General features: G+C 48.8%; 8 protein-coding genes across 8 annotated transcripts; 6 read left to right on the top strand and 2 right to left on the bottom strand.

Annotated features, from left to right (window-relative positions):
* Nucleotides 1–323: 323 nt before the first annotated feature.
* Nucleotides 324–2,046, bottom strand: A1O9_06161 (uncharacterized protein; the record flags this gene model as incomplete). The annotated part of the gene is made up of 3 exons (XM_013405371.1): nucleotides 324–696; nucleotides 748–1,725; nucleotides 1,784–2,046. 3 exons carry the CDS (start codon nucleotides 2,044–2,046, stop codon nucleotides 324–326), a joined length of 1,614 nt encoding a protein of 537 aa, XP_013260825.1.
* Nucleotides 2,047–2,718: 672 nt separating this feature from the next.
* Nucleotides 2,719–3,219, top strand: A1O9_06162 (uncharacterized protein; the record flags this gene model as incomplete). The annotated part of the gene is made up of 1 exon (XM_013405372.1): nucleotides 2,719–3,219. Exon 1 carries the CDS (start codon nucleotides 2,722–2,724, stop codon nucleotides 3,217–3,219), a length of 498 nt encoding a protein of 165 aa, XP_013260826.1. The 5' UTR covers nucleotides 2,719–2,721.
* A 565-nt stretch (nucleotides 3,220–3,784) lies between these two features.
* Nucleotides 3,785–5,298, top strand: A1O9_06163 (uncharacterized protein; the record flags this gene model as incomplete). The annotated part of the gene is made up of 2 exons (XM_013405373.1): nucleotides 3,785–4,676; nucleotides 4,730–5,298. The coding sequence occupies 2 exons, from the start codon at nucleotides 3,785–3,787 to the stop codon at nucleotides 5,296–5,298; spliced, it is 1,461 nt and encodes a 486-aa protein (XP_013260827.1).
* Nucleotides 5,299–7,383: 2,085 nt separating this feature from the next.
* Nucleotides 7,384–9,035, top strand: A1O9_06164 (uncharacterized protein; the record flags this gene model as incomplete). Its single annotated transcript, XM_013405374.1, has 4 exons — nucleotides 7,384–7,742; nucleotides 7,806–8,024; nucleotides 8,092–8,372; nucleotides 8,398–9,035. 4 exons carry the CDS (start codon nucleotides 7,384–7,386, stop codon nucleotides 9,033–9,035), a joined length of 1,497 nt encoding a protein of 498 aa, XP_013260828.1.
* Nucleotides 9,036–9,938: 903 nt separating this feature from the next.
* Nucleotides 9,939–11,857, top strand: A1O9_06165 (uncharacterized protein; the record flags this gene model as incomplete). The annotated part of the gene is made up of 2 exons (XM_013405375.1): nucleotides 9,939–10,545; nucleotides 10,590–11,857. 2 exons carry the CDS (start codon nucleotides 9,939–9,941, stop codon nucleotides 11,855–11,857), a joined length of 1,875 nt encoding a protein of 624 aa, XP_013260829.1.
* A 1,757-nt stretch (nucleotides 11,858–13,614) lies between these two features.
* On the top strand, nucleotides 13,615–14,472 carry A1O9_06166 (uncharacterized protein; the record flags this gene model as incomplete). The annotated part of the gene is made up of 1 exon (XM_013405376.1): nucleotides 13,615–14,472. One exon carries the CDS (start codon nucleotides 13,615–13,617, stop codon nucleotides 14,470–14,472), a length of 858 nt encoding a protein of 285 aa, XP_013260830.1.
* A 4,567-nt stretch (nucleotides 14,473–19,039) lies between these two features.
* Nucleotides 19,040–21,153, top strand: A1O9_06167 (uncharacterized protein; the record flags this gene model as incomplete). Its single annotated transcript, XM_013405377.1, has 2 exons — nucleotides 19,040–19,361; nucleotides 19,418–21,153. 2 exons carry the CDS (start codon nucleotides 19,040–19,042, stop codon nucleotides 21,151–21,153), a joined length of 2,058 nt encoding a protein of 685 aa, XP_013260831.1.
* Nucleotides 21,154–22,425: 1,272 nt separating this feature from the next.
* A1O9_06168 (uncharacterized protein) lies at nucleotides 22,426–23,600 on the bottom strand (the record flags this gene model as incomplete). Its single annotated transcript, XM_013405378.1, has 4 exons — nucleotides 22,426–22,698; nucleotides 22,757–23,094; nucleotides 23,199–23,375; nucleotides 23,507–23,600. The coding sequence occupies 4 exons, from the start codon at nucleotides 23,598–23,600 to the stop codon at nucleotides 22,426–22,428; spliced, it is 882 nt and encodes a 293-aa protein (XP_013260832.1).
* Nucleotides 23,601–25,170: the final 1,570 nt, after the last annotated feature.

Genomic DNA, 25,170 nt, shown 5'->3' on the forward strand with positions numbered 1-25,170 from the left:
CGTGTCTGAAAGACTACGCAGGACTTAATCACCATCTCTTGTTTTCTTGAATGTGTGATAATATCTTCAGAGCTCAGGGTACGATACGGCTTCGGGTTCACATTCAAGACAGCTTCGGGAGAGATAAAAGTAGTAAAGTGGCTCCAAATCTACCAGAGATTGAACTATCTGTGCCGCTTTCAAGGTAAAACCAGGGTAGCCGAAGCATATTTACACATTTCCTCGGAGCCATGGATATCTCCACCACCCTTCATTCGACCAATTTGGTTTCATTCCTTCCTCCTTCAGCAACTTTGACTCCCTTGCCGATATATTTCTCAAGGTCAGAAGTTTCGAGGCCCTTCCCAGGATTTAAATCCTCTTGCGGGAAGCTTTTGCTCGAACATGAGATCGACTTGGAGCGGAGTGCGTCTGAAAGTCTCGGGAACGAAGAAGAATGCACCAGCTGCGGTGAGGAAGGTGATGACGACCCATATGTAGCCTGTCTGTGCTCGAAGATCTCCCTGGTCGGGATTGAATATGAATGGAATGACGAAGCTGATCACAAAGTTGACCGCTCCACCCACCGCCCAAGCTAGACCTTGAGTCCTTGCACGGAGCCGCAGAGCAGACACTTCGGCCGTGACACTGTAGGATGCTGGCCATACACCCAACCCAGCGATGAGGGGGATCAGGTTCAAACAGACACCCAAGACCCTGGTAGTTTTGTGAGCGAGGATGATGGTGATAGAAGGCAGTGGGACTCACCAAACAGAAGCGCTGTTCTCCACGGTTCCACACACACCAACAACGACCCACAGGACAGCAATTGGGATTAATGAGGAGATAATTAGTTTCCGTCGTCCGAACCGAGTGGAACTATATATGCTGATAATCATCCCTACGATGCCTGCGGTTATGCCTGTCATGAGGAAAATCATACTAGGTCGGGAGTCCATGCCACCAATTTGGAGGAAATATGAGCCTTGTCCCACGAGGCTGAGGCCAAACAGCTGGGGCAGGCAAGCGCCGAACATGGCAAGCAGTGTACGGCGCAGATCGGTGCTTCGGAAGCAATCCAGGTATGAGGTACGAGCATTTGCGGCTGCTTGCTCTGTTTCATGCCGGATAACCTTTTGGAGTTGCACGATCTGTTCATCGACACTGTCGTGTGATGTGCTCAAGCGCTGCAGTGATTTTCTGACGAGGTCGAGCTTCCCTTTCCGGATATAATACACCGGGCTTTCTGGAATGATAAATGATAGAATGATGGGAAGAGCCGAGAACGGCCACTGAGAGATGACCGCCAGTTGGTAGGACCTCATCCCTGGGATCGGTTCCACACCAAAGACGACGACAGCACTGACGAGCTGGCCGAGCATGAAAAACACTGGGAAGAATGCCAGGATTGGTCCTCGGAGAACCGATGGTAAGACTTCAGACATGTATGTCTGGCATGTGGTCACAATGATACCGCAGGTGACACCCTGGAAGATCTTGCCAAACATGAAGATACCGTTGCGAGTGTTCCCGATAGTTGGGTATTGAGCGCACCAGACAATGAGGATGCCCACGCAGGAACTGAGACTCCCGGTGCCGAGAGATATTTTTCGGCCAACTTTGTCTTGGAACCAGCCACCGAAGAGGGATCCGATAAGCATTCCAATGGGGCCGGCGGCATCCCATAGACTTATCCAGTGAGAGGCAATGATCCATTCGCCTTGGTAGTATACTCCAAACGCTTCCCTGTTGAGTGTCACTGTCAGCTATCAGATTCGGGATTTGAGCTGCATGAGACGCATACTTGAATTGGTCCAATCCAGCTAGACTTCCAGACATGGCCATATCGTATCCCCAGAGTAGGATTGCAGAGGTCAGAGCAAGGCAATAAGCCGACATCTTCGGCCATCTTCTCAGAGCTTGCACTAGGTTCTGCCTTTTCTCCTCATCGCTGAGGCCAAGGTCCTCGGCATGAAAGACGTTCACCTTGCTCTCGCAGTCGCCGTCCATGATTGCAGAGCTGTCCACGGCTGTCTCTTTGAAATCTGTTTCGTGGACCTTTGTCATCTTTTCTGGAAGACTAAAACGTGGCAGCTGGAGCAGCAAAGCCGTTTCAAAGAAGTAGTTGGCAGGAAGTTACTGTCGTAAAGTTGAGAGGGCAACCTTGACAAGGCGTGGGCAATGGCCGATTGAGCCTGTCGAGTCACACTTAATACTCTTAATCATGGACAAGTCGATGCTGTCCACGTGAGATCGTGCGTGTGTGAAGCATCCTTCACGCACCATTTCCCAACCCCTCCCCGCAACTCGGCCAATTATTTAGTCGACACCATAATGGTGTGGTCGATCCATTCATTACACGCCTGTGCCACGTACTACTGGTCAAACGGACTGACTAAGAGGCTGGCTCCGCATCTGAGGGTTGTTTTTCTGCAGATGCGGAGGTGGATCCGCCCTACAGGCAGGAGGTCCCTCTGACCCAGAATATCTTCTCGCACATTGGAGCTAAGTCGGAGATGGGGTTGAATGCTTGGAATCAACTTTGCAAGTTGCAGGTTCCAAATGCTCGACGTGTGGTCTCTGGAGAAGTCTGGAGAGGGCAGCTTCTCTCGACCCAAAAAGGTTTCATCCAGGGGAGTGATATAAGGAGGTATTCCCAATAAGCTACTCAAGGTAAGGATTATATGTGTGCATTGATTTGTTCACTCCCACAATTCTCACACCATCACACATATTGTAAACATGGCATCAAATCCAGACATCACCATCCACAGGATCGACCCTTATGCCAGCCCCGAAACTGTCCAACAGATCCTCGACCTTGCCATGAACGTCTTTGATGCCATGGGAAGGAAGCGAGACCATCATTCCACAATCGAGACTTGGATGAATCATCTGAACGTGCCCAAATCTTTCATTCTCTACGCGACAAAACCTAACTCGACTGAACCCATAGGCTTCATCTTCTCCTTTATGAGACAGCAACCTTTTTACGACTCCCCAACCCTTCAACACTGGGTCGTGGTCATTGCTGAAATTGAAAGAGGGAAGGGCGTGTTTCGCACACTCATGGTCGAGTCCGAGAAGCATGCGCGCGAACTGGGCGTCGAGACCCTCGGCATGGCTTGTTATCCTGGCAAGTTCAAGAGGATGGCGGAAATTCTGCCTAAATTGGAAGGCTGGGAACTCCTGAGGTGGGAAGATGAAGGTAACAAGAACCGCTGGATCAAGCCTTTGTGATCGGTTTCAAATGGATGGCATTCCAACACCTTTAGTGTTGGATCGAATAGACCTAGTAACCAAACTGATTTGATTTGCCAATTGTATGTCTTTCTTCGGAGTGGATGCACTTCTATTCCGGTGAATGACCGATGTACTGGCAGTCTTTAATTCTGAATCAAGTTGTTGTGCGATCACTCGTCAGTCACCAAATCTCTTACGAGCTCCTGCCCTCCATCTCTCAACAATGGTCTCGCGAATCTCCTGTCCTCGTTTTCACCCTGGTGGCGATCGAAATCGCGGCTGAAGTCTGCGAGTGCTTGACCCATGTCTTGTGATAGGTACCGCACTGTTCTAGATCTCGCTTCCTTGTGTGCAAAGTGCTGCATCCTAGCCCCGTCGGCTTGCATCTCGGAGCGATTTCGCTATTCACTGCGAATACGCAATTCCACCATCGCAAGCTTCTGTACATGGAAAATCCTCAACTCGCAAGGCTCCAGTATTACATCTAGGTCACGGTTTTCGTGGTGGGAAACTCTCACTACACCCAGCATTTTCTCGATCCGATCTCTCAAACATCTTGGTCATGGAAAAAAATACATTCGATGTCATTATCGTCGGAGCCGGGATCAGCGGTATCAATGCTGCCTATCGCCTGCAACAAACCCTCCCAGACTACTCATATGCCATCCTGGACGGGAAGAGTCGGTTGGGGGGGACATGGGACCAGTTCAAATATCCTGGAATCAGGTCGGATTCGGACCTTTTCACCTTTGGGCTGCCTTGGGAGCCGTGGCAGCATGATCGTGCCATTGCAGAAGGCAAGGATATTCTCAGCTATCTTGAATGCGCCGCTACCAAATACGAGATTGACATGCATTTCAAATTCGGACACATGGTGCTTTCGATGGATTGGTCGTCATCAAATCAACTTTGGAAGCTGGAAGTTACTGTCGGCGGAGAACGGAGATATCTTCACGCACGCCATGTTCTACTGGGTACGGGCTATTACGACTACAAGCGTGGGCTGAACACTGCGATTGAAGGAATCGAGAAATTCCAGGGTACTGTCGTGCATCCCCAGTTTTGGCCAGAGGACCTTAACTATGTTGACAAGAGGGTCGTCGTCATCGGCAGCGGCGCCACCGCTGTGACACTTCTTCCCAGTATGGCCGACAAGGTCAAATCAATCACCATGCTGCAGAGATCACCTGGGTACTTTGTCCGCATCCCCATTGTCGACCCACTCGTCACTCTCATCAAGCGATGGCTCCCGCTCAAATGGGCAAATCCGATGATCCGGATGATGTACTTTACGAGGGCCATCATATTCTACAACTTCTGCCGAATGTTTCCTGAGCGGATGATCAACTTCCTTCGCAAGAACACTGAACGGCAGCTCCCTGAGCATCTCCCTTATGACCCTCACTTCAAACCCAAGTACAACCCTTGGGAGCAACGAATGTGTATTTGCCCCGGTTAGTTGAGGATACTGTGCTGAAGCGAACCCTTTTCACTGACTGTTCCGCAGGAGGAGACTTTTTTGACTGCCTGCGAAGTGGTAAGGCCCATGTGGTCACCGATACTATCAACACGGTGACAGAATCCGGCATCAAACTCGACTCCGGAGCAGAGCTCGATGCTGACATTATCGTCACCGCAACTGGGCTAAAGGTGCAGTTTGGAGGTGCCATTAAGCTCTCTGTGGATGGAACCCCGGTGAACGTACCCGACAAATTTATATGGCGAGGTATCATGTTACAAGACGTTCCTAACCTTGCCTTTGTCTTTGGCTATACTAATCAGTCCTGGACCCTTGGTGCTGATGCCGCTGCTCAGCTTTGGGTACGTCTGTTGAAAAGAGCTCACAGTAGAGGCATGAACAGCGCGATCCCCCGCGTGGATGCAAAGGATGGCGTTCGTGAGAAATTCATCATGGATCTACTGTCAAGCTCCTATGCCAAGGCCGCAAAGGAGGCGAATGTCCTACCGAAAGGTGGCGATCGGGGTCCCTGGTTGCCTAGGAGACTCTGGTTGAAGGATATCTTGCATGCGAAGTATGGCGACATTTCGACCGGTTTACAGCTAGTTAGAATATAGATAAATTAATAGATGATGAACTGAGAATTATGACCCTCATTTGTAACATGGACAAGGAAGTCAGCGCTCAAGGCTTCTGGGACACTATCAAGAAGGGTGGAGAGTGGATCGACCGACGGTAGTCTCGCCCGCACTGGATCTGGAATGATTCGCAGTTCCACTATCTGGAAACGAGATAGACCTAGGTAATTACATATGTCCAGGCTTGCCAAAATCATCATGCTCATATCATTATCTGGCACCGCAGGCGGTTTCGACTGGGCTTCCCCACCGTAGTTAGGTGGTGTTCAAGCGCACCATCACCCCCGAACGCAAGTCGAACGCCATTTGAGAGCGTCGAGCTGGGAGGTCGGCCAAGCCAGTCCGTCGAAGCACGTGCACTTGGGCTCCCTAGCTTGAGAGACAAGGCGACCTTTTTCACTACCCTGCACATCAGTCCTAGCCGACAGTGAGGCGAGCATCCGATAGGTCGATCGCTCCCTGAATCAGTCGGTAGTGGGACTGCTTTCAGCATTCTGTGTGGCAGGAGTGCCTTCACTGCGGAGGCGGAGAACACGACCAATGCTCCAGCAGCACGCGATGCCTGGTTCAAATGCAAAACGTGCACTATTAAAATACCATTATACTTAGCAGCGAATCTTGACGTCTCCAAAGTCCCTTTCCGTTTCCAGACCTGAGTATTCCGCCATTTGACCAGAGTCATTTTTCCAAATGAGCTTATGGCCTACATGTCTTTATCGCACCCCACGGACGGCGACTCCCGCAAAAATCTAATCCTAATTTGTTCTTTAGACATGTACCGGTAGCTGAAATGGACAATAGGACGTCCACACACATACCCCTGGTCCGCTTAAACGTCACCCTGCGTCCCATGAGGAAAGATTCCCCTTCAGGGACATTCCCATCCTTGTTGAACTCCAACCTCACCAACTCTCTCTCATTAAATCGATCCCACTGCTCCTTCAACCCCCTATCCACTCCCGGGGCACTGATGCTAGTCCACGGCAATCGCAGATCCTTATAGAGGTCCCTGTAAAGCATACACCGCCGCGGCGGAGGCGTCATAGTTTCGAAATGTTTTGTTCCTCCTTCTGCGGCTGGGGAGCGAAAGGGGACTTGGTTTGGACCGACCGAAACTAGCTAGCTCTCACGGGCAATTTTACTTTCCTTGCCCTTTCCTGCCTTGTTGCTCTTAGTTTCGCAAGACACACGAGCTACTCTGACAAATCTCTTATCTTGAATTTTCTTGGTTTCTGCCCTAGAATTGTATTTAGATTGTTTGAAGGAAAACGATTAGTGGTGTCTCCAGTCAATAATCTCGAAAATTGGGAATCCTAAATCAACTTTAATCTCTCGACAAAAGTCTCGTCCGCTAAATATCGAAAAGTTCTTGTATAACCCCTAAAAGAATTTCTTAGCCCTGCGCGCTACCGATTCGCCTCGTCTGTAGGGCTTGCTACCGTTCTACTGTCGGCATACACTAGTCCCTTATGCCTTAGCGCTTCCGCAGCTCGTCCACAGCTGCGGAATCGGAATTCCCGTTCCTACTTATTCTCCTCATTCCATCGTAGCCACTTCTCGTCTCCATCCAGACCCCGATTGAAGAACTGAGCCCCTGCGTGGCCTCCTAGTCGACTTTAGTTAAAAACAGGAGTGTTCGTGGATCAATCAAGGTTCTCAATAGCCGACTAGATCATCCGATAAGATCGAGCGATATCTTATGTCATCACACTTAAAACCACTGATCGAAGCAGACGCGACGCGGGCACCCAGGGCCTGCGTGCCGTGTGCTCATGCAAAGATTAGATGCGAAACCGAGCCCGGAAAAGTCAACTGCAAGAGGTGAGCCTTAAATGTAGCTGCTTAGAGGCGAGAATTCATGCATACCCCCAGGTGCGAGAGATTAAGAAAGGTATGCAGTGCCCAAGGGCTGGGCTCGTACCGGCGGAAGGCGGAAAAGAAATCGTTCGTAATTCCATAAGTCCTCGAGGCTTTTCCTTCTTCTGACTTCTCCTCAGCGATGTCGCACGACTAGAACAGAAATTGGATGGAATGGTCGCCATCCTTACGGCGTCCGAGAGAGTAATGGAATTCCAAGCTGTGGCCGGACAGCGCTTGGTCCTAAATCAGGATGACTCCGTTACCGCCTACTTCGACCACTTTATCAAGAGTGACAGAGAAGGAAGGTTGATTCTAGTGGCATATCGCGATGACATGGCGCAGTACTTTCCCTTCGTCGTTTTTCCACCGTCGATGAGCCTAGAACAGCTGAAAGCAGAGAGGCCTTTCTTGTGTATGGCTATCATGATGGTGGCATGTCGACATGATATAGCGCGCCGGACGGCGATGATCAAAAGAGTCAGAGAGATCGTCAGTCAGAGAACAGTGGTCCAGGCAGAGCGGAGTTTGGATATACTTCAAGGACTTCTCGTTTGTCTTGGTTGGTGCGTGCAACCACTATGATGGATTGAAGAGAGTGATAATATGCTGACTACTACCGAGAATAGGCACCATTTCCAATCTCAGCTGGGACCAAGCCTAGCCAGTTTCGTGTATTTGGCACTGACCGTGATGACGGACCTGGGCTTGAATAAGCAGGTTGTCCAGTCAAGATTTGCCAAACCACAACGGGAATACTTCGCCGCGAACGGGATAATGCACGTTCATGCTCCTCGAACACTAGATGAAAGAAGGGCTTTCTTGGGTTGTCTTTACTTGACCTCTATGTATGTTGTTATTTTCAGGGTCTGAGTGTGCCTTGCTCTGTATGCTTTGCTTGCTGACCTTGGAGAGTGTTTCAATTTGTGCACGAGACATCGAGAGGATAAGATATACTAAATATGCTGATGAATGTTGTCGCTCGATAGCGGAAGCCGCTGAAACTCCCACAGACCTCTACTTGCTGGAACTAATCAAGATATGCCGGCTGAGTGAGAAAATCAACCAAACCGTAGGTCCCGAGAACTGGGACATGCCTTCAGGATTGTCATCTCCAGTAGGAGCTAGTGTGACAGCCTTGCACGGTGAATTGCAAAGCTTGAAAGCTACAATACCACCGACACTGCTTGAGAATGGTAAGGTTTCCGTTCTGTACTGTAGTTTTTGTTGCTGACATCGTAGACCTCCTTCTATTACACTACCACATCACCGAAACAGTCTTGTTTGAGATCGCGCTCGACAACAGCATCGACTCCACACAATATGGCACATATCCCGTCTCTCGGCTCACTATGCTCTTCGCATGTCTTACTTCGACGCAACACTTTTTCGAAACATTCCACCGTTTATCAGTAACCGTCTATTTCGACCTACCATACTCTACATGGTCGCTCCTTACACACCAGAATGTCGTCTTGTCAAAATTGTCCCTCTTTGTCGGAGACGGCTGGGAACAGACGTACGTTGCCAACACTTTAGACTTCTTTACAATTTTAGACACATTTACAGCTAAGGTCGAAGAGGCAAAAATATACGCTATGCAATATTGCCAGCAGGAAAGCGAGACAGGGTACGATAGGCTGCTGCGCGAGATCCCGGTGTTTTTCGATAGTATAGCAGCCCGAATCCATGAAGCAAAGACTGTTCACCAAATGATCCGAACAACACAGTCGCAAGCCCCAACGCCAAATATTACCAAGACGGGAGCGACAGATACCACACTGGAATTTGCGGACGAGTTTGGCATTCAGAACAATATGTTGTTCGAATTTCTTGATGATGGATTCTGGCAAAGTTAGGGATAGCATGTGAATCAAATTGGAGAAAACGGGTGCCTCGAACTAGGAGAACACTCAAATGAGAATTGTGCTGTAGCAGTCAAGCACTAAACCGCTCGGTGCCGGCTCTTCCGGTTGACCATTTCGAAATACCAGCATTTGCTATAAGGATAGCAGCACAAGTAAATGCCTTTGCAATGGACTTGAAAGTCTTCTTTCGGTAAAGATCTTGGCGCTACTGCCATCGTGATCTAAATCTCAAAATCTTGGAAAGCTCAGCGAGCTTAAAGTTATCTGTGATTGCGGTCGATCAAAAAAGTGAGAGGACTCACGAAGGCTGATAAGTAAATGAGCCACGTGGACAGTCCTGAGACAGATTCATATCTTCGAAGTTGACCAGATTGTCATTATTACCCGAGTATCGGTAGTCATAATATGGCGGTGGTAAGGCCTGACTTAAGACAGTTGAGTTAGAATTATTAAATCGCCCCAGAGTCGAGCGGTCCACCCTACAAGGACACCGCTCAGTCGGAATTTCCGTCCCCGAACCTGATAGGTACACACCATAACGAGCAGAGCCGTCCCCGTTGCGGATAAACTTGGAATGTACTACCAGCGACGGGTAAAAAAGCCGCCGCCGATTCTGCGTTTCTACGCGAGAGGAATTGTGGGGTTTTATTAAACCAGTTGACTGGAGGATTCTCGACTTTCAGACTAGCGAGCTTTTTACTGAATGCCGATTGAATCGTCTGTGCCACGGTGCACGGATTATGGCCTCCGATCATTGGCCTCCTCAGCCAGTGACTTATATACGGCAGCCTTTACGAGAAATTCTCCCGAATAGATAAAGAAGGCGAGTCCATACTATCAGGCTTATAATTTGGTCACAGCTTCCATCCACATTCCATCAGTATAACGTTCGTTATGGCTACTCCAGATCACCTCAGAATTTTCGCACCCATCGGCCAGCTTGGTCAAAGCTTCAGCGAGCAGGTCTTGTGGCGCACCCTCGAAGCTGGCGCCGATGTAATCATTGCAGATGGAGGTTCGACGGACAGTGGGCCTTCACGTTTGGCCCTTGGAAAGCCCAATGTACCATTGAATTGTCTGGAGCGTGATGTCAAGCTTTTCGCAAAGGCAGCAGCTTTGTTTAAAGTCCCCGTCATTATTGGCTCAATTGGTGGTAACGGAGAGAACAGGTTTGTTGATATGTGCGCAGAATTCGTTGCAAGGGCTGTTATGGAGAATGGCTTTCGCCCTCTGAAGGTTATCAAGATTTACGCCGAGATCGACAAAGACTATGTCCGACGAAAGATGGAAGAGGGCGCTATCAGCCCTTGCGGCGACGGCGTCCCCGAGCTCACCAACGACGATATCAATTCTAGTACCCGTATAGTCGCTCAGATGGGTCTCGAACCGTTCCTGAAGGCGTTAAATGACCATCCTGACTTGGACATGATCATCGCTGGGCGAGCATATGATCCGGCGCCTTTCGCAGCGTACGCCATGTACAGAGGGTTTACAAATCTTGGTACGTATGGGACACTCCTCTATAAGATTTACTGCTAAAGTTAGAAGGCATCGCTTATGCCATGGGAAAAATTATGGAGTGTGGTGGTATGTGCGGTATCCCGAAGACCAAGGAAGGAATGGCAATCCTTTACCGTGACAGCTTCGACGTGGCACCTTGTGATCCTCGAGCAAGATGTACAGAACTTGGTGTCGCTTCGCACTTCCTGTACGAGAACCGAAGGCCCGATATACTTCTTGGACCTGGTGGAGTAATTCACCTCGACAAAGCCACCTTCGAGCAGATTGACGATAGAACTGTCAAGGTTCGAAATAGCACTTTTGAGCCGGCCAAAGAGGGCGAATACACCGTCAAACTAGAAGGCGCTCGAGTTAATGGATATCAGACAATCTTCCTTGGCGCGATTCGAGATCCGATACTCTTGAGACAACTCGACGATTTTATTGCTTTCCTGTTGGCCTACGTTGAGGATAAGTACTCTCACGTCAAGTATGAGGCCAAGATTCATAAGTATGGTGTTAATGGTGTCATGGGGCCCAACGAGCCAGACCCGACTACTTCGAAGGAAGTCTTCATCGCAGGTGCCATTCGAGCCCCAACCCAAGACGAGGCAGACCAGGTCGCAAGCATGCTCAAGTTTGCTTTTGTCCATGGACCATACAAAGGCCAGCTCAACAATGCTGGTAACTTTGCGTGGCCTTTCAATCCTTCCGAAATCGCTATGGGCCCAGTATCGGAGTTCTGCATCTACCATATCATGAAAGGGGTTGATCCGGTAGGCCTGTTCCCACAGGTGGTTTACAACATTCCTGGTCCCAATACATACATTCGTGAGAAACGTGGGTATTCCATTCCCTCTCTGTACTCAGGTGCTTATATATATGCAGTTGACTCGCAAGTCGGTATAGCGAAAGCAGACGCGAAGAGGGCGGTCATGCTGGATGCTGATGTGCCAGTGCGCTTATCACCTGATCCACCCCCCGGTCACTGCTACCTTGCCGACCTCACCAGCCTTCTGCGGAGTAAGAACGCTGGTCCTTACGAGATGACACTCGATGCCATGTTTCCCAACACAGAGATCTACGAAAAGGTCAAGGCAACAGGCATCTTGAATAAAAAGACCATCGCCAAATTATACAAAGTTCCTGAGCATAAGATCGTGGCCGATCTCTTCTTCGATCAAGCGCTGGCTTACAAGGCGACGATCGTTCGGAATACAATTTGTGGAGGGTTTGGAGAGACTGACACTCATGGATCGCAACAACACACTCCGATGATGTACTTACAGCTGCCAATTCCGCGGCCTTTCTGAGGTAATTTCAGGCTATATAGACTAGAGTAAAGACGAAAGAAATGCCGGTCGAGATGTAAGCCGTGGCCTAATAAGCGATCATACTCGATGCCGTAACTGCTTGGCACCACTCGCGTTGGACCTGATCAATTCGAACTCGAATCACTCTGAGAAAATAGGTTCTGGGGCCTCGAACCGGCGGATGCGCCGCAACCGTTCCACATGTCAAAGGGTCCGTGCGACAATCTTGTGTGAGTTGACTCTCTTGGTCATACTGGACCTGAAGTCGGCGGATGATAACAAAGAGAACTATCATGGCCAGGTAAATTTTGACCTCAGCATCCAGGTCCTGACAGCGTCCTTCGTGAACAGGAGATAGAGTATGATACATTGAAGGAAGATCGTCATGCACGGGGCAACATGTCCTATCGTACGATGCTCCTGGACTTAGGGCCACATTTTCCACTGCAGTTTCAGCGTGCTTTCCAAAGCGTTGCTCAAGTCGACTGGACGGCGCCGCCCCTCGGCAATGACCAGCAGGGCAGAGTACCGCTAGAGCCTCCCGACCTACTTCTTGTGCTTAGTTCACGATGTCCTCGGTGTACTGTGCCTCAAGCGCTCCGCTCAGCTCGCAGTAGATTTTGGAACACCCGGGATTGATTTGACCTGAGCTTAAAATTATACCCGTACGGTTCCCAAAACTCGGAAATAGTTCCCAGCCCCTACCACCGCATTAGCGCTAGATGATATGTCGTGCGATAATTACTGGAGCGAGGTATTATTAAGGCGGCCTCTAACATATCTGATTCTCCACCTAAGGCCTTGATTTCTACTAAAGATCATATTTAGGAATACCTTCCGTAGGCATTAACGCCGCCTTAGATCTAGTTACTATCTAGTCTATAAGCTTATGGAGGTGCCTTTCTAGCTTTACCGCCGTGTGAATAAGGCTATTGTAACATTCTTAAAGGTCTATCTTAGTAACTATTTTCCGGGAAAGAATCTACATTAGTAATCCTTACCAAGGCCCTAGCGCCTTTAGGTATACATCAAAATACAGATATATACGATCATATTAACCAGTGGCAAGGTGCATCACGTGGGTTATTCCTAGGCCGGGCCATTTCCTGTCCCGGGGACTTAGCGAACGAGGTACTATATATCTAGATTAATATATTTAATTCTCGTGTCCATTTTTAAAGGGAGGAAGAGGCACCGTCGATAGTAGGAGAACGTTAAAGGTATACATAGTATGTAGAATCCAATCCTAGAGGACGTAGAATTAGGCAGCATCTACTGTGTCCAAGTTTCGGGTTCCTAGTTTAGCGGTAGCAGACCCGTTTGGGGGAGGGGGGAGCAGTCACTGCAGAGCGACATGGGAATACACGTCTGCATAAGAGCGGCGCGAAGGGTGTATAGGGAAGTAGGTAAGTAGAAGGTACGTACTGTACTTATGTAGCAAGACGAGGTGAGAGGAGGGTGAGTCGTAAATTCGTAGGGGTGGGGTGGCTTTAAAAGCGGCACAGCCGGGGTGATCCTAAAGTAAGGTCCGACTATAGTAGTTCGTACTCTGCTTGTTAAGACTGTAGCTTTTCACTTTCAATTATACCTACGTAATACATAGTACTTGGTAGAGTACTCACCACCACTGCCATAATTATCACTTTTAGTTCTTGAGCGGTTAGGATCACCTAAGAAAGGTCGTCTATCACTTAGCTCAAAGTTACGAGTACATCTTGGAGTTCTAGCAATCTCCCACAACCGTCACGCGTGTAACAATGGCTCTGCCAATGCCTGAACCCACAAACCCCTCTCTATCGTTGACCGACTATCAGGTTGTCTCATTCGATATTTACGGCTCGCTCATCGAATATAAAGCTCACATCCTCGAGTCTTTCCAACCACTTCTCTCTCGTCTTCCACAATCGTCACCATACCTTGATCCCACTCCATTATCAGCCACCATCCCAGGCTCCGCCACTGTCGGCGCAATTGAATTTCTGAAACATTTTCAAATGCAAGAGGATGCAATCAAGCTGGAAAAGCCGGTGAGACGATTCGATGAGATCTTGGCGGAGATCTGGCGACGAATCGCCAGGGACCTGGAAGTTGAGAGCAACGAAGCAGAGGCTCGGCATTTCGGCAGTGAGGCTGTCATCAAATCGTGGCCAACCTTTCCGGGCACCCTGGACGCTCTTAAGCAGCTAGACAAGCGCTACAAACTGGTCGCGCTGTCCAACATTGACCGCTTCGCCTGGTCACTTACGGAATCTTCACTGGTGAGCCGTCTCGGGGAAGTCAAGTGGTGGAAGGTTTTCACTGCGGAGGATTTCGGCGAAGACGCGAAGAGGGCAGACGAGATCAAGCTTGAGACGGTGATTAAATTCGCTGAAGAAAATGGTGTTCGGAAGGAACAAATGTTGCATGTTGCACAAAGTCTGGGACACGACCAGGCGCCAGCAAAGCGATTAGGTCTCAGCAGTGTTTGGCTTGTGGGCGATGGGCCTCGATGGGGGAAAGACGCAGAGAGTAAGATGGTCTTAGAAAAGAAACTGGTCGGTTATGGGTGGCGATTCCAGGATTTGAAGGGGTTTGCACAAGACGTCGAGGCTGCCTTCTCGTCGCGTCAGGAGTAGAGCTGGGGAGTCTGTCTACATTATGTAGTCCTATGTAACTGCTACATATTACAGTAGATATATATGCTGAGTACACAATACACAGTAGTAGGTAGGCCTTCAGTTCATACGACGTCACTAGTCGTGTAGGATGGCCGAAAGCACTAGTGCAGCACGAGCTGGCAAGGAGACTACTATGCAAATCATATATAGTACATAGTATACATTACATAGCAATCAAGCGGATACACGATGAAAAGAGAAATCGCGAATGTTACTAAGTACTTAGTAGTGAATACTGGCTGAGAGCTGGTTTATCAGGATGATTGCTTTATATATTATGTATATGGTACGATATAATTACTATATACTAATGTACTGTATACTAATATCATACTATTACTATATCTAAGTAGTACTCAGAGGTCAGTATAAAGTACTATATAAATGTGCATTAGTAGTAGTACTTAACTTTGAAGGATGATGATTCTCTTAAAGTATATATGAGTTATATATCACAGAAGTCCTAAGGATGTAGTACAGAATACAAATTATAATTAGAGTTAAATTACTCGCTATATATCTAGTTATAGTATGGAGCCGCGGGCGACATTGCCTTATACTATTAAGCAATAATGCTAAGTAATATGTACTTTACTTATAGGATATTGTAGCGTTATGGGGTCGGTCATCGGCTCTGTCGGTTTCGTCGGTCCGGGCCAAGTAATCGTTAAGCTGTGCCAAGATTTTTATTTTGTCGGGAATTATATGCGAGTCTTTGTCATGCACAGGACGTCCTGTGTACGTAGCACTTATCACCAGTGATTGACCAGTGAATTTATTTCTATCTTAATAAAGTATGAGGTTGAAGGCCCTCAACTCAGCAAAGAAACAACTTACTATGGCGGTTAGGGAAGCGCCCTGGACGGATAGATAGACAGCCTTGCTCCGAAACGGCGTTATCAGAAATATAAGTTAAGTACGACAACTATGTATGTACTATACAAGTACATAACTTCTAGTATGTATGTAGTACTTATTGATGTACATATACCTTGCTAAAGTATAGTACTTAGTCAATCTTTGTTCGTCTTTCCTACTATGTACGGTACTATGTATTTCAAACCTCTCTTGAAAAGCATCGTGTGAGTCAACACTTGGGTAAGTACTATACTATGTACTAGGGACTTAGGTACTACTATATAGTTCGCTCTGGAGGGCTGCTAGCACCTCGTCTTCACATCGTACCTTGAAATCGTCGTTAGTCACAAATGTGCCCTAGGTGCCTACTTAGCTACAAAATACATAGTATCTCCTAAATAGTCGCAGACTTAGTAAGCTCCGGATTGGGGTTAAGCTACATATAACCTACCTGTAATTCGTGCAGGTGGAAAGGTCAGAACGCATGGGGTGATTACATGGTTATGTACTACGGGCGTGATTGAGGAAGTGTGCTGAATCGTGCCTCCTCGGCCTCCGGAGAAAATCGTAGCAATTGCGTGGCATAGGGCCAGAAGGGCACATATATGTGAGAACCGCATTCTCAGCCCCACTTGTCGAAATATCTCGGACTGAAGCAACTAGGCTCGGGCCATGCACAGGCGCGAAGGTCGATGTGGAAGGGACTCATGACTACATAGGGTTTGAGGTCGAGTTTATTAGATACCTCTTGATCTGGTGATGGCGTTCGACTACGGAGAATTAGGATGGTCATTGACAGTCTGTAGCGAGAAACTCCTAACTCTTCTTTAGGCAAGGGTCGTTGTCATTCTGATCTCGGCGCTACTGTAGCCCAGCTTAGAGTTAACAGCAATATGAGTAGTCTCTGCCAGAACCTTCGCAGCCCACTCCCGGGGTAGTATCAGATTTGCTAGTAAAATCGTTCCGCTATAGACAACTCAATTTACATGATGAGTACGACCCCGGGTCTCATAAAATCTAACCCTTCTAGGAACAAAACTTAAAGTCATCCTTAAAACTGAGTCTGTTTTGCTTATGCTACTACTTTTCTCAAGGCAACAAACATATAGCAAGTCACTTTCGTCGATTAGCTTACCCAGTCTAGACGCCATTGAACAGGAGGAATCTCCGCAACTTTCTTTTGGGCAAGCCATCTTCATTTTATGAACCGATGTTGCCACCTCCGCCAGAGCATGGAAAACATGTGAAGCGATCCAGAGACGGCCATGATGTTAGAACAGCAGACGGATAACGGGTATTTATATAGCATATGGTGCTGAAAACTTGGGCCTTTGTTTGGGGGTAAAGTTGTAGGTTTAAAGGGGGGATGGAGGACCGGACGAACAAGGAGACAGCTACAGGCATTCTTCTCCTGGATGTAGGAAACCTGTGGGCAAACGAGGACGTGGAAGATATGTACATAGTAATCTATATCGAGCTTTTATTGAGGGTTGAAATCTGGTAGCAACGTTCTTCTCAGTTTGAACGGACAGTGCAGCTGAGTCAGGTCTCACTACTAACCCAACAATCAATTCCAATTTTAATCGGACCACCTGGGTCTCGAGACAGATAGAGATAGGCATATTCCAGTGGGAATCCTTTTTGGCTAATCTAAATACTGAGGGAATCGCACTGCCTCTGGAGTCTTCGAGAGGACCTCAGCTTGGACCTTATCACCGGGGCAGGGTGCCTCGCGGCCGTCGCCCCACCGACCTCGTCGAGGCTAGAAGCTGTGAATCTGTGAATGACTCTAATCTCCACAAGAATACGGTTCAAGGAGGCAAAACTTTTAACAAGTTATAAGTGCGGATAGCAGAACATGACAGCAATCCATACATAGTACATCGTGTAAAAAAGTGGGTCGGATGGCAGGAATCTGTGCCCCCTGGGCGACATCCAGATCGCCGATTGATAGCCGTTGTCTCTATGAATCAAGTTCATCGTGGACGTCTCGGGATCCTCACCAGGATTGCGAGGACATCAAGGTGTTGTAGACCACGGTTTCATCTGTGATTCATTGACGTGGATGTTTTCTCTATACAACATGGTCCCGTTGTTAATCTCAACCTCAATCCACTTCCAAAGCTACATCTCTTATCATGGAGACACACCCCGACTTGCACTCAATCCACCGTAAGGTGCCATTATGTGTCTGAACAGGCTGTACAAGCGCATTTGGGTGATATTTAGTGATGTGAAACCTGTTTCCTGGGGAATCTTAGAACATACGTTTTGATCAAGCCTGTCTCACTCGCGTATTTCCTTCTTCGAGGCACTAGTAATGGTAGTAATCACGCGCCCGCCATCACCGATGAACAGAATGCCGTAATCCTAGCGTCTTCGAAGTACAACGTATTCAAGCCATCATCTCCATTCGATCTCGTTTTGACTTGGGCTCACTCCCAGCGGCTTGCTATCGGATATGGTGAGTGGCGACAAATCAGCCAGCCAAACTTGAGTACCATTACATGTTGAGATGTAGATGAGAGCTTGATACATCGTAAATCAATACTCATAGGAGTCGGTCCACGCGTTCAAGGCTGACGCTGTATACGGAATTCCTAGCCCGTATACAACGAACTCAACCTTGGCTCTTTGCCAGCTAGGCGGGTTGCTCAGGTTTAGCCCGCCCACAGCCAAGACATAAGTAACTTCGTAGTGCAGGATTGGCATGCAAGTATTCGGCATCTCGATTAGGGAGGTCCTTACACGGTCCAAGTGCCAAATGCCGCGGTTACTCAGTCATTACATGTCTTTCTTGTTGTAACTTCAACTGTCAGCAGCGCACATTGCCGTATGAACAGGCGGCATCCTGCCCAATATCTGTGTCTAGGGTCTGCACGTTGTTCTTGGCATCCCGCCCTTATTTCGAGAGCCGACCTTGGCACGACGCCTCCCCAGGAAGGACTTATATAGGCATGACACGGTTATTCATTCACCCTGCCGTCATCTCCGGTAGAATGTTCACGCGAGCTCGTATGGGGAGGGATGTGCACCGGAAGTCCCTGCTGTAATGCCTTCTGCAGGGTGCGGGCAAGGCGGGCTATCGAACTGGAGAAAACCGCACAAATTGGTTCGCCCTCCTCTCGCCTCCACCCCCGCATTGAACAGTCCGGGGTGGGAGGATGGTGCTCTAGCATCAGTAGAGGGCCGTTTTGATATGCCTGGCTAAGCTCCACCTGGCGGCACGCTTGGCACATTGGCGCCGCACCAGCGCCCTGACGTCCAACCTCTTCTGCCCCGCGACCACTCACATGCCACCCTCCTCTGTTGCCCAGACCTTTCTGACTTTGTCAAGCACACAAACCCCGGACGCCATGCTGTAATTTCCATATTGCTTGCCATCAAGGTGACTGGTTCTTTACGCTCAATTCGAGTTTGCGTCGATCTAGCTCCTCGGTGACGGAAGTCTGATCAAACACCACTCATATTTCGCTGCCCACGCGACATATGACCACACCTGAGTTGGAGAAATATCGACCGGGGACTGGAGGAGGAGAATTGCTAACCTCACACGTTGCTTGATATACATGTACACCTGGTTCCGTCGTTCATCAATCTTTCTTCATTGTCCTTAGACATCTTTGATACTTTTTATTCCGTGTGTACTTTTTCACATCTGCCCAGTATGAAGTTTATTAGCGACGTGAAACACTCTCTTCGCACTGATGTCAATTGGGAACGGGCTCGGAGATATTCAGTTATTGGTGCCAAAGCTGCCCCTGCTACCGCTGTCGGATACTTGCTGGACAAGGTCCCCATCGTAGGATGGCTACCGAGATATAACCCTCGATGGGCGATCAGCGATGTTATCGCAGGGTTGACCCTCGGTATCATGCTGATTCCCCAAAGTTTGGCGTACGCTGCAATTGCCACGATTCCTGTCCAACATGGTCTGATGGCTAGTTGGCTTCCCGCCACCGTCTACGCATTTATGGGGACTTCCAAAGGTAGGTTCAGGAACATCTTTTCGGTATATGCAAAGCTCATCAACTAATCCATCTAGATCTCTCCACTGGTCCAACATCATTGATTGGCCTACTGACCGCGGAGGTCATTGAACATCTAGAGCCTGAAGGCTACGAGCCCGCTGCCATTGCCGCTGCGGTTGCCATGTGGATGGGAGTATACTGCATGGTCATTGGCTTCTTGAAGTTGGGGTTTCTGCTTGAGTTTATCTCTGAGCCTGTTCTTACCGGTTTCATCTCCGCCGCTGCCATCATTATCGGCTCTGGCCAGATCAAACACCTTATCGGACAGAAGGGCATCCGCTCAGGATTTGCGAATATCGTGCACGATACCTTTGCGAAGTTGCCTCAAGCCAATGGGGTTACTGCAGCTATCGGTGTTACTGGAGTTCTCATCTTGTGCCTCTTACAACATGTGGGTACCAGATGGGGCAAGACGAATAAGGTTGCCTGGATGCTCTCCATCACTCGCGCTTTCACCGTGCTTGTTCTATACACTGGCATCTCATACGGCGTAAACAAGAACCGTGGAGAGGACGACTATTTATTCGCGGTCACTGAGATGACTCACAAGGGCATCATTCCACCGGCGGTCCCTCCAGCTGATCTGCTGGCCAAAACTCCCATGCGATCCATTGCTGCCTTTATTGCCGCTTCGGTCGAGCACGTCGCTATCGCCCGTGCATTCGGTGCACGTGGTAATTACCTGACAGACCCTTCTCAGGAACTCTGCTATCTAGGCATCACAAACTTCTTCAATTCATTCTTCACCGCTATGGGAGTTGGTGGTGCGATGTCGCGTACTGCTGTCAACTCACAGTGCAACGTTCGATCTCCCCTTTCAGGTATTGTCACAACTGCTGTGGTGATCCTTTGTTTGTATGAACTTACCGGCGCACTTTACTGGATCCCTAAGGCAACTCTTGCAGCTATTATAATCACAGCCATCTGGCCACTGGTTGGTAGCTGGAGGACTTATTACCACTTCTGGAGAACTTCCCTCGCAGACTTCATTGCCGCGATGTTAGCGTTTTGGCTGACGCTCTTCGTCGACGCAGAAATCGGCATCGGCGTCGGTGTCGGCTGGTCCATCGTATACTATCTCCTCCGTCTGGCATGGATGCGGACTCGCATCATCGGCAGCCACACTCGTTCCGAGCTTGTCCGATCAATTGATAGCGGACGAGGTATGCCGACCCACATTCCTGAGGATGTGCAGATCTTCAAGTTTGAGGAGAGCGTTTTCTTCCCCAATGCCACAAGAGTCAAGAACCAGTTGGTTGATGGAGTGCAGACGTACCATGCACCAGCATACTCGTCAGCCAACGGTGCTGAAAAGGATCGCATCTGGTCCGTTGTTGGAGAGCGACGTGTCAAGAAACTCCGGAAGAGAGCCGGTCTTGATGTCAACAATCTCCCTCCAGTTCGAATTGTAGTCATGGATTTTACCAAAGTCACATTTGCAGACGTCACGGCTCTCCATGTCATGAAAGAAGTGTTCGCTGAGGTGAAGAAGTATGGCGGCGCAGATTGTGAGATCCGATTTGCTTCTATGGGCGATGGTGTTAGGTTCAGGTTTGAGCGTGCGGGCTGGGACATGATCGACGCCGACTCGTCAGCTGGCAGTAGCCCCGAGAAACCAACAGGCGCAAAATCTGTTCGGGTTTATAGATGTGTTGCCGATGCGGTAGAGAGAAGACCAATCGTGTCAGAAAGCGTTGAGTTGGTGAGCAAGGGAGACGACGGGGCAGCGGAACACCGAGAAAAGGTATGAAATTTCATATTTGGACCCCTTTATACTTGGCATGGTGAGAGTATACTGAATCCCTAAACAGGTGAGCCAGACCCCATCGACCCAGGAGGATTTTAGTGAGAAAGTTTGATGAGTCTCAACTCTCTTCGATGCATAACGGCGACCATGTGTAGCCTTGTTGTCCTTTGCATTTGGACATGACGATTGATACGCCAGGACAGCGATGTTTGTATCTTGTAGCCTACGTGGCTGGACGATTTAGCCTTGATTCAATGGAAGAGACATTTTCCGACATATATATAGGATGAAACCGGATTATGATTTGCTTTATCTTCGAGTGCCTGTTGCAGAAGTCTGTGCACGCTTGAAGAACCGAGTTCCACATTTCTCCGGCTATATAGGATTTCATTCCGGAAACGCCTCGCTGATATCTCCCTTGGTATAGCAAAGGGTATCTGTTAAGCATCCCCTTAGCTACTATCTCACAGTGAATGTTGTGGGGGCTTTCGGATGGCTAGCTTCTAGAGTGGCTCATCCTTTTCGCAAAGAGGCCTCCAGCTACCCCTTCCTATTGATCAAACATGTGGTTGTCCAGCCACAGACAGTCACCGCTTTCATCCACTCGCTGAAACGGTTGGACGATCACCAAACCATCAAGGAAGCTCTTGACAGACCACTAAATCCCATAACCATCGGAATTGCAGTTGTGTCCACCTAGGTACTTGAAGCGATCCAGTCTGGAAGCTCGTTAGTGACCGCTGATATGTTCAGCCGGACCAGTTCCCACCTTTTTTCTAGTGAGATTCTTCACTGAGTTTTCCAACATACACCTGGGGGCTAAGATATCAGGCGGTCACGAAGCAAAACTGCATTTTACCCCACTGATTTCATGTCAAAAACAAGCGAGGCCTTATCTACAAATGCAGTCGATATCTGACCAAGGGAGTCACAAGTCTGTGGACAGGAGTCAAGCGCTAAGGCCTCCTACGAATTTTTTACCCAGCCCGAGGCTGAGTGACTAGCTAGATTGCTACCACTACTACTTCGTTTTTTGCTCTAGTCCTGCTAGAACGCTTGTACCTCCAATTCGACATCACGCACTTGTCCATGAATGGCCTCTTCGCTGCTCCCTAGCAACTCCAATTCGAGTACACAAAAGCAAAAAGTACATCACATAAGCTCAGATGCACCTTTGCTCCTGAATTCCAGAAAATGTCGCTGACCGTCACATTCCTGTCACGACATTAACTGGACACTTACTAACGCTCCATGCCTGGCACATGCACTGGAGTTCTATTCAAGACGAATAGCCCCCTTCCCTTGCCAGAATACCCATGTCATAGCAATAAAGATCTTCAGAACTCCTGTGATCCAGAGGGGGTGTGCAATGTCACCATCCTCGGTCAGGAAGCCACTGATCGCAGCGCCGACAACAAGAGCAATTGCAGAAATAAATCGACGATTGCGCTTGAGATTCCCTCCCCGTGCGACTGGGAGAGTGAATAGAGCTGCGTCCATGAATAGGTCACAGTAAGTCGATGTGAGGACCACAGTAGGAAGTTCGTTCTTTGAGTGTTAGAGAAGCTTCAAAAATACTGAGAGGGGAAGGTATTTATTGACATACAAACCCTAGGAATCTGGACATGACGATTTGTCCTGCGGATTGGAAACTCAAGAGCATGAGTGGTAGCAGAACGATAAAGTTATGGGGTAGTCTATCGCCTGCATCCTTTGGCACGAAGCCTGTAATGACCATTGCAACTGCTGCGAAGCAGAAGATTGCTTGGAAGATACAGGAAGATACCATGGTGCTGCGTTTGAGAGGACCTAGGAAACGAGAGGCCCTGGAGAAGAAAAAGCAGCCGGCACAGAAAGAGGCAATTGCAGTGCTGGATTTCACCCATCGGTATGGCTGGCTGTGTGGCTGGCCAGATACACCGAGACCAACGTAGACAGTATTTCCTAAGACATTATGTCAGTCAGCCCTGGGTTTTCTCGGTAGCATCAAAATCGGAGGTGATTAAGGCTGAATACGGAGCTCTATCTTGAGGCTGGGCATGACTTACCTGTTTGCATACTGACGAAGCAACTCCAGGTGTTGAAAACCGCAGAGTCGACCATACCAGATATGAAGCTGAGTATGACCAGAATTATGTCGGACCAGTCTTCATGGACATCTTGAGCCATGAGGCTTTTAACCCTCGAGATGCGAGACTGCTTTTTAAGCGCCCCGTTGCCGTAGCCTGATCTCGATCGTCAGTACTGTAGAAACCTCTGAGTGTAGGTATATAGATTGTACGTAGTGACATTGTGACAATCGAGATGCGAATGTTAATTGTAATACGGCCCGGGCTTGCTTCAAAGACTAACTTACCATTCAACACCTGCGACTCCGAGTCTGCATCTGACGTGGATGGAGAAGAAATGCTCTCGATTCTTGCCCTTACGCTGGGCTTCTTTCCTGCCATGGTGCTTCTGTGGCCTCAGCACACCCAAGCCTTCCAATGAGAAACCGATACAAATTTACAGTGAAGATGATCCGGCGTGGACCTGGAAATAGCTCGCAGAAATGAGTGCTTGCTGAGTAAATTTTTCTTTAAGCTGCAATAGATCGAACTCGAAGTGCTCACAATTCTGGAAGTACGCGTAGACTCTTCACTTAGAGCTAGGAGCGCTGAAAGTGCTCAACTGAGGAAGACTAGACGAGGAAATATACGGTGGTCAACGTGTCTTGGAAAGTTTTGAGAAGTGTGCTTGATTACTCCCTCTCCAAGATCTCCCTCGTCCCATCTCGACACCCCAGACAGATGGAGCTGAAGATCTCTGCCAAGGTTCCGTCCACAGGAGAACACTAGGGGCTTTGACGTTTCCAAGAGTAACGGGTCTCCCATTCAGGATTTGTCAAAGTCGCGGCACAAAGATTTCGCACCTTGGCCCACAGAGCTGCTCAGGGTGTTGGGCCGAAGGCCTCTGCCCCTTGTCGTATGGAGATAAGCTTGAGGTCCAAACCTATGCCCACAGACAAGTACCCCGCGAAACAACGCTGTTGAAAGTGCATAGTTCGACTATTTTGGGCCCCTGCTATGGGGGTTCAGAACTAAAACTAAGCTGAAGAGAGGAGAAGGCTCTGGGGCCTGGCGGACGGAGGGTGAACGTTTAGCCTGGGGCATCTGGGCGGCTTGGTCCTCTTCGCGGTGGTTGTGGAGCATTGTCTGACTTGACCCATCGCTGCAAGCCAATACCATACAGTCCTCATGCCACAATTCTTTGTCTCACCGGCATTTTAGCACTGGTCATCTGTTGACCTGTTTACGCGTTTGGTAGAGGAACATGTGCACACCCAGCCCGCGAGTCGTGGAATGATATCTCCAAGGCCAGTCTATGAAGATTAATCTCGAAGTGGATGCGCCTCAAACATGGGGTCATCAAAACCAGGTTAGAGTAGTAGATTCACACAGGGTTGTTTGTACCAAGGCGGTTGAATTATATTTGAAAGAGAGGACACCAAGCAATGCTCTTCGAATACTTCTTCATGTAGCTCTTAACATCAGGAGAACCCCCAGTGCTTTACTAGCACTACTCTCTCTCAGAAGTTCTGCCCAGCACTCACTGTATGACCCGCAAGCTCATACAAAGCACTCATCATATCGAGAGTTGTTCGACTTCAACAAACCTCACTACTGGTACGACTACTCCATACACCACCACATCAGACACCGCGGAGATGACTCACCGAATGGCTTCTGTGCTCGACGAACGTAGAGACCCCAATTTCAACACATGGGAGGAGATCATCCCTCAGCGCGTCAAGGAGGCCCATGGGTTAGTTCCCAGATGATAGAGACCGCCGTCCATCATAGTAGCTAACCAGCCATGACATAGAGTGGTCCCAAAGCGTGGTGAAAAGGGTAGTAATATCCTCGGCCCCGATAACCCAGAACGTGCTGAGCAGAGCTACTCGCTGGTGCGCCCACCGAGCACAGATGGGGGGAAGATGCCAAACATGAAGTGGTACGTATAGTCGGAAGGTTAGGTTCT

This window comes from Exophiala aquamarina, assembly GCF_000709125.1.
Source record: "Exophiala aquamarina CBS 119918 chromosome Unknown aczIA-supercont1.4, whole genome shotgun sequence".
NCBI lineage: Eukaryota > Fungi > Ascomycota > Eurotiomycetes > Chaetothyriales > Herpotrichiellaceae > Exophiala > Exophiala aquamarina.